At 46.9% G+C, this 7975-nt stretch overlaps 1 protein-coding gene across 1 annotated transcript; it reads left to right on the top strand.

Moving 5' to 3' along the window:
- Positions 1–452: 452 nt before the first annotated feature.
- Positions 453–7469, top strand: LOC106695865 (acyl-coenzyme A synthetase ACSM1, mitochondrial-like; the record flags this gene model as incomplete). Its single annotated transcript, XM_023749218.1, has 4 exons — positions 453–653; positions 3135–3275; positions 6245–6404; positions 7390–7469. Coding segments are annotated over exons 1-4 (560 nt in total), but the record flags the coding sequence as incomplete, so codon positions are not given.
- Between the last annotated feature and the right edge of the window lie 506 nt (positions 7470–7975).

Below are 7975 nucleotides of genomic sequence, written 5' to 3'. Positions count from 1 at the left end.
CATCTAGAGTAGACAGGTTAGGGCAAGCGTTTCAAGTTTTAATGTGGGTGGGAATCACTTGGAGGTCCGGTTAAAATGCAGGTTGTGGCCACGCTGCTTGGCTCAGTGGTTGTGCATTGACCAGTGAATCAGGATATCACGGTTTAATTCCAGGTCAGGGAACACTGGATCCCCAGGTTAGGGGGCGTGCAGGAGGCGGCCAATCAATGATTCTCTGTCATCATTGATGTTTCTCTCTCCCTCTCCCTTCCTCTCTGAAATCAATATGAATATATTTTTAAAATGCAGGTTCTGATTCGGTAGGTTTGGTGTGTGGAGCGGTGGTGCTGACACTGCAGGTCTTTGCATACCAAGGGGTTACGGGATTTCTGTGCAGATAAGCCAGGCCTGAAGCCCATGGTTGTGAAAGAGGAAATGAAACAAATAATTTCTTTCTCATCCCCAGGGATTATCTTCATACCAGGGACAACCCAGATGAAGGCCAAGGACATTCTCTACCGACTAAAGGAGTCTAATGCCCAGAGCATCGTGACCACAGATGCCCTTGCCCCGGAGGTGGACTCTGTGGCTTCTGAGTGTCCCGCTCTGAAAACCAAGCTCCTGGTGTCTGACCACAGCCGTGAGGGGTGGCTGGACTTCCGGTCTCTGATTCAGTGAGTTTGGGTCTGATGGAGGTGCTCTCTGAGGAACAGTGGGAGAAGGCCCTCCGCACCCAAGCACTGTAGACAGACAGCTGGTGATAGGAAGCTCACCAGGTCTGGCTCCAGAAATCTCTTCCCACCTATGTCCCTGACCTGCTGTGTGACCCTGGGCTACTTCCTGCCCCTCTCTTAGCCAAGGTTGTTTCATCTGTAATATCAGGACATTGTACTTCTATGCTTCTCCCCCTAAAGTTTGATCACCCCTGGGATGTTAAAGGAGGTGTAACGTCAGAGGGTTACTGTGTTTCAAGCTTCTTGCAGGTGGGAACCTAAAAGATTATTCATATATAAATATAAATAAATGTATACGGATACGTTGGATAAGAGGTTAAAATGGATCTTTAAGGTGAAAGTTGAGACTGCAAGAAGAAATGAGGCTGTGACTGGCAGAGGGTTTTGGGGGCAAACATCTCCCAGGTGCTGGTGCCCTTAGAAAGTTAGGGAAATGCTGGATGTCAGAAAGACCCTCCATCTCCGATCCTTTAATTCTGTGAGCCTTCAGGCTTTTTTTACACTGTCGACCTGAGAAACTTCCGGACCTGTAGAAAATTTTTATGAGTTTATTTGAGCCAAACTGACAACACACTAGTATGCTCGGGAGCAAGATCTGAAATGCTCTGGAGGAAAACCGTTTTGTAGCTTCTTTCATGCATTTGAAATTCAGGAGGGGACCCAAAAATTACAGGAAGGTTGGGGAAAGCAAGGTGGGGATGGGATGACAGGATAGTTAAGATTAAGTGCTCTCTTGAGGGGTAACACTCCCTTCAAGGGATATCACTTTCCATATTTCAAGGGGGTGTTAACCTACCTGCACAAGAACAATGGACAGGCTTGCTTAAGGCAAAGATAAGCCTTTCACCAGAGAAGTTATGTGTCAGGGGCCTGACTCCCCGCCATGCCCTGCCCGGTCAGGAGTTTATGATCAGATCACCTGTGAGGTTAGTTCCACTGAGCCCCCTGTTCCACCCACAGCTCAAAACATGCTGGGTTTCTTTTCTTTGTCTCTTTTATTTTTCCGAGCTAACATTGGTTTATAACGTATAAGTTGTACTGGCTTTGCTTTCTTGAAGTAACCTTTCTATTTTTAAAGTAAAATGTTATTCAACCCCAAAAGGCAAATACTTCACTGATGTCACACCTGTGTTGGACTCTAGGGTCCAGAGTTGGGCTCTCCCTCCAGGGAGCACGCCCTCACCTTCCCCTGGCGCTACCTTTGCCTTTCTCTCTCCTCAACTCCAAGGGCCCTTCTTCTGCCCGGAACTTGTTTCCTGAGCCAATGCAGCCCAGCTGGCTCACTTCTACTACCTCTGTGGCTTTCTAGATAAACTTTCTTTTATAATTTGAATAAACAAATGAAGCCAGAGAGTTAATAAAAACCTAAATAAATAATACTGTTTAAAAATCCCTTAAGTTGCCCAGAGTCACGATGGTACCATATCTCAACAAGAGCCAGTGTTCCCTCCAGCATTTTGGATGATCTGCAGTTTATTTGAACAACAGAGGAAGCTTATTGGTCACGTCCAATCATAGCAGGCGCCTATCATCACAGGCCCAGGAGACTGAGTGTAGAAGCTCCCAGAAATCAAGGCCCACTGAGGGGCATGCAGTTTTCCTCTGCAGGCTCGAGGGTACACCAGATGGACACATATATTTCTTTCACTCTCCCTCTCCCTCACTCTCTCTTCACCACCCCTTATCACCAAGGTTATGGGGTGAAATTCCTGTAAAGTTAGTTTGTGTGAAAAGAAGCTTAGCAGTGTGGAGTATGAGGACAGTCTAGGCATCACACTGGGTTTGAACCCTGACTTTGCCAATTGCTGGCTGTGTGTCTTCAGGCAAAGTTACCTAACCTCTCTGAGCCCCAGTTTCCTCATCCACAAAGGGAGCATGACAAGTTGGGGATAGGCACCTCTTAGGATTGCTCTGAAAGATTGAATGAGCTCTTATTTGTAAGTCATTTAGAGCATTTTTGGAAGCAGAAAGTTCTATTTCAATGTTTGTTAAATTATAAAATAATTGGCTGTGTTTTCCCATTTTTTTTAAATGAAGAAATGTCAGTCTTCTTACCCAAGTCACCCATAAACTCTGATGCTTCAGACCTGGAGACCAGATCTTCCTCCAGTGTTGCAAAACCCCAGTTTCTGCACTGGCCAGGAACTCAGTTGGTTAGAGTGCCAAGGTTGTGGGTTTGGTCCTTGGTCAGGGCACATACAAGAATCCACCAATGAAAGCATAAATAAGTGGATCAGTAAATCCATGTTTCTCTCTCTCTGTCTGTCTCTTTCTCCCTCTCTCTATCTCCTTACCCTTCTCTAAAATCTATACAAGCAAACCAGGTTTCTGACTTTGAGCCTCATGTTGTGTCTTCTGCTGGCCCTGAGGGTGGAGCCAGGAGACTTGACTTCTCTCCTTTTCTGTTCAATCCCTTTGTAGATCAGCATCCCCAGATCACACCTGTATTAAGTCAAAGACCACGGACCCAATGGTCATCTTCTTTACCAGTGGCACCACCGGCTTCCCCAAGATGGCAAAACACAGCCATGGGCTTTCCTTGCGACACTCCTTTCCTTCAAGGTAGGAAAGAGGGCAGCAACTTAGAGGCTGGGTCACAGTCTGGAGCAAGGTGTGTGTGTGTGTGTGTGTGTGTGTGTGTGTGTGTGTGTGTGTGTTGGGAAAGGTGCTCTAAGTAGAACTGAGTCCATCCTGCTTCTCCCTTCTGCTCTCTTTGGTTCAGACCACTGAGGGTCTCCGAGGCGAAGGTCTGGACTTCTAAGTGTGTGTTGACAGAAGCCTCCCAATGACAAGGGGGTCCTGCCTGAGCACCTTCACAGGTGTGGAGGGAACGTGGGTGGAGGCAGCAGGCATTCTGCAAGCTGCACAAATGACAAGCCATGTGTCTTTGTCACTGGTTCCAGGTATGGTGGGAGGACAGAAAGTTCTAGCTATGTGAACTGTACAGATACAGAGGTGGAGTTTCCCAGTCATGAGCCATTAGGGGGAAGTAATACCTGGAACCAGGCCACTGCCTTCGACCTAAAATAAATAATTGTAGAGGCTGAAGACATAGCCTTGGGTTAACCATGTAATCAATTTTAAACCAAACATTGTTTCCCTCCTACTTCCTCCTCCCCAACTAGTAATATTCAGACCAGACAAAGTTCTGTGGGGAAGTATAGGCCTTGGTTGGCAAGTCTGTAAGGAGGATTCTTCAAAAGGTTGGGGTCATCTGGGGGGACCTTGTCAAAGATGGCAGCCCTTACCTTGACTTTTCCAAACAAGTCTGATCCCCTGGGTGTTTTGCTGGAATCTCTATGTTTAGTCTTTAAGACCCGACCTTGAAGAAGCAGGTGCTTTCTCAAGGATATTTACCCTGCTGATTGTATCTAGAGGTTAAATTTAGTTTAAGCTGTTGTTACAATAAAAGGCTAACAGGGCAGGCATTTGGGGCTCTTTTGGTTCCTAAAGCTAAACAAGCCCCTTAGCCTTCTCTTTCACAGACACGTGTGTCAAATTAATCTGTTCATCCGTCTCTCAGGGTCTTCCGGTCAGCCCCAGCAAAGTTCTATGTATTTTGTACCTTATTAAGCAGAGTAGGGGGCAGAGAAGATGTCTTGTGGACACTGGGTATTTATGCTAATGATACTACTTGATCAGCAAAACCCTGGAGGAATGGGAGTGGAAAGAAGGGGAGAGTTTTCTGAGTAGTCAGAATAACATAAGCAAAGGTGCAAAGATATAAAAGGTAGCATTCATTGCCCAGCCAGCGTGGCTCAGTGACTGAGCATCCACCTATAAACCAGGAATTCATGGCTCAACGCCAGGTCAGGGCACGTGACCAGGTTGCGGAATCCATCCTAGGTGTGGGGCATGCAGGAGGCAGTCAATCAATGATTCTCATCACCATTGATGTTTCTATCTCTCTTTCCCTGGCCCTTCCCCTCTGAAATCAATAAAAAAATATTTTTAAAAGTAGCATTCATAGAGATTTGAGAGGAGCTGCTGCTCAGGGTGTCAGGGAGGCACAGATGGGAGGAGCTGAGAAAGTGAGTGGGGCCAGAGCACAGACAGTCCTGGGGACTTTGGTGTAGAGATTGAGCTTATTGGGAAAACAGTGGGCGGTATTGAAAGGTTGTTAACAAGGGAGAGACCTAATCCAATTTGTATTTTGAAAAGATCACAGTCCTGCAGGGTGGAGAATGGCTTGGAAAAAGAATAGATTTAGAAAGACCTGTTAGAGGGTCTTAGAATAATTTAGGTGCAAGATGGTGGTGGCTTGGACAAAGTGCTGGGGACATGAAGGAAGTTAAGAAGTCTGAGATTTTAGGAGCCAGAATGGGAGGGTGTGCTGGCTAGATGTGGGAGGTAGGAGGGGCTGGAGAGGCAAGGTGGACTCCCAGGTTTGGAGCTTGGGCAGTAATGACAGTCACTGAAACACAGACAGCACTGGAGAAGAATGAGTCCCGGGAGGCAGGAGAGATTAGGATGCTCTGGGTGTGAGATGCCCCAGAGACGTCCCAGAAGAGATGCTCCGTGGGCAGTTGGGTCTGAAGCTCAGAACAGAGGTCCCAGCTTGTAATTTCCTGTGGGTGTGCCACAGCCCTCAGAGATGGGAACAGGGAGTGTGAATGGCTCTCCAGGCCCCTCCCTAGTAATAGAAGAGCTCTTCAAAGCCATAGCTCCTCATGGGAGAGTTGAGTTTTTCTCAAGGAGTTACGCACACAGAGGTCCCTCAGAAACAGTAAGAATAGGGTGTCAAAATGCTTCAGACCTAGCTGAGTAGCCCCTGGATTCAATTTTCTGTCTCTCCATCTATCAGCTGTTTCTATTGTGTGTGTGTTTTTTTTTTAAAAAAAATAAATCTTTATTGTTCAAAGTATGACATATCTTCCCCTTTTCCCCATTCCCTTCTTCAAGCCCACCCCACCTACTGTTTGTTTCTTATTTACTAGTTAATCCTCACAAGAGGATATTTGTTTTTCATTGATTTTTAGAGAGTGTGGGAGGGGGAGAGACAGAGAAAGAGAGAAACATTGATGTAAGAGAGACACATCAATTGGCTGCCTCCCACACGCACCCCAACCAGGGCTTCCTGCAACTGAGGTACATGCCCATGATCAGAATCAAACCCAAGACCCTTCAGTCCATGGGCCAACGTTCTAAACACTGAGTCAAACCAGGTAGGGCTGTTTCTGTTATGTTTTGATGCTGTTCTCAGAAAGGCCCCTCCCTTATTATCCCCGATGGCTGCCAGCATTGCCCAAACCTACCAATAACAGATGTGAATCCAGAAAAAGAGCCACAGACTTAATCCCAGTATTCCCAGCCTTAAGGATCATTATGATTGAACCAGTTGAAGTGGCATGTGACCAGGAAATCTGATTGGGGTGCCTTTGGGACTGGGGTGGGAGTGAGTCTGGAGCCCCACACAAACCACATGACTTGAGAGTGAGACGGGTGGCTCGCTGTCTGAGAACCAGATTCCCGAGCCCTGGGTCACATCCTCCTGTGGTTACAAAGCTGAGGCCACTGTATTTTGGAGTCAGCAGGGAAGTACTGCAGCTGAAGGCCTCTGATGTCCTGTGGTGCCTGTCAGATCCAGGCTGGATATTGGCTGCTGTGGAGACCATGTTTGAACCATGGACAGCAGGGTCTACAGTCTTCATCCACCATCTGCCCCAGTTTGACACTAAGGTCATTGTAGAGGTAAGAGGACTAATCTCTGAGTGTGAACAAACTCCCAGAGAAACTCATGCTTCAGGCTCAAAAGCTGGCCCCTGCTGAGAAGAGTGTATGTAACAAAGAAGCCCATTAGGGTGATAGAACCTGGGCTCTGGGGGTCTCAAATGTGAGGCTCTGAATCAGTCAGTGAGTCTCCCAGAATACACATTTTGAGAAATTAAAGCAACCAGGACAATCTCAGGTCTCCTGGCTCCTCCAGGGCTGGGTAGCTGGTGTGTGCGTGTGAATTTATTGAAGTGTTTAAAACCAGAGCCCTTGGAATAGGATGGTTCTAGCTCCTTTTCACACCTTTAACATTTGTTAGTGGTAACCTTACCTCTCTGAGCTCAGTCTCCTCACCTGTAAGATGGGAGTTTTAATAATCACTACCTCATAAAATTGTTGGGAATATTGAGATGATACAGGCAAAGTGTGTAAAGTGCTAGCACTGAGGCCTGCACCTGAAAACACTCAGGAACTGGTAGCAGTTGCTGTTAATGTATGAGCACATCATGGTGACGATTGGAGTTGCCTCCATAAACCCTTTCAAATGACTTCCCTGCACCTGAACATGCTGTTTGTGTCTCCACTCACTGCACCCTTGCTTTCCTTCCACAGACCTGCTTCTCCACAGCTCAAGTCCAAGCCCCTTCCCTCACCACTGGGGGGCCTGTTCTTCTCCAGGCCCTTCCATTGGAGCCCCTCACTGCTCATCTTTAATCCATTATACCCTTTCTTCTATATTATCAGTCTCTCACTTCTCATCAACTCTAGTCCCTCAGTCCATAAACACATGCATGTTCAATATATAGATACTGGAAGAATTAACAAATGAATAAATGGGCTCTCTTAGAAGGGAGAGCAGAAAAAAATGGTAATAATTGGCCAGTATTTTGTTGTTGTTGTTGTTTTTGGCCTGTATTTTTCATCTTAACTATAAATATTAATTTTTTCTCTGTTCACCTTGTAGACACTCTTTAAATACCCCATCACCCAGTACATTGCTGCGTCCTCCGTATTTCGAATGATTCTGCAGGAGAATTTTGGCAGGTATGTAGAGGTGGCTTGTTATAATCACAATCTTTGGGTAGGATTTTAAGGATTCTATTTCACTGTGGTCTTGTTGTTGTTGGGGGACAGGCTCTTCTATGGGGTTGGGAGGAAAGAATCCCAAGGATCCACGGACAGGAGATTGAGATGTGGCGATGTGGTTTATTTGTTAGGTAACATCAATAGAGTTCTCCTCCCGGCTTCCCAATGCCCCATCTCTCTGGGCCCTGCCCTGGAAAAAGTCCAGTGTCCTCTTCAACAGCCAACGCAAAGGCCAATGCCCGGAGTTTCTGCTTCATGATCCTTTGGGCCTGGAAGTCTCCCCCGGCCCAGGTGGCCTCCAGACCTGCATGGTCCTTTGCTCCTGGGCGGGAGGGGACAGGAACAAATTGGGCCAGTGGGGCCCCTGGCAAGAGAGAGAGCCAGCATTACCCACCTGGGTCTCAACCAGGAGCTTTTTCCAAAACAACCCACTAACTTCCCAGATTCCAGGGGCATGCACTGGG

This window comes from Myotis lucifugus, unplaced genomic scaffold (genome assembly GCF_000147115.1).
Source record: "Myotis lucifugus unplaced genomic scaffold, Myoluc2.0 scaffold_3897, whole genome shotgun sequence".
NCBI lineage: Eukaryota > Metazoa > Chordata > Mammalia > Chiroptera > Vespertilionidae > Myotis > Myotis lucifugus.
Note: the sequence above shows the minus strand (reverse complement) of the source record. Positions and strands in the feature narration are given on the sequence as shown.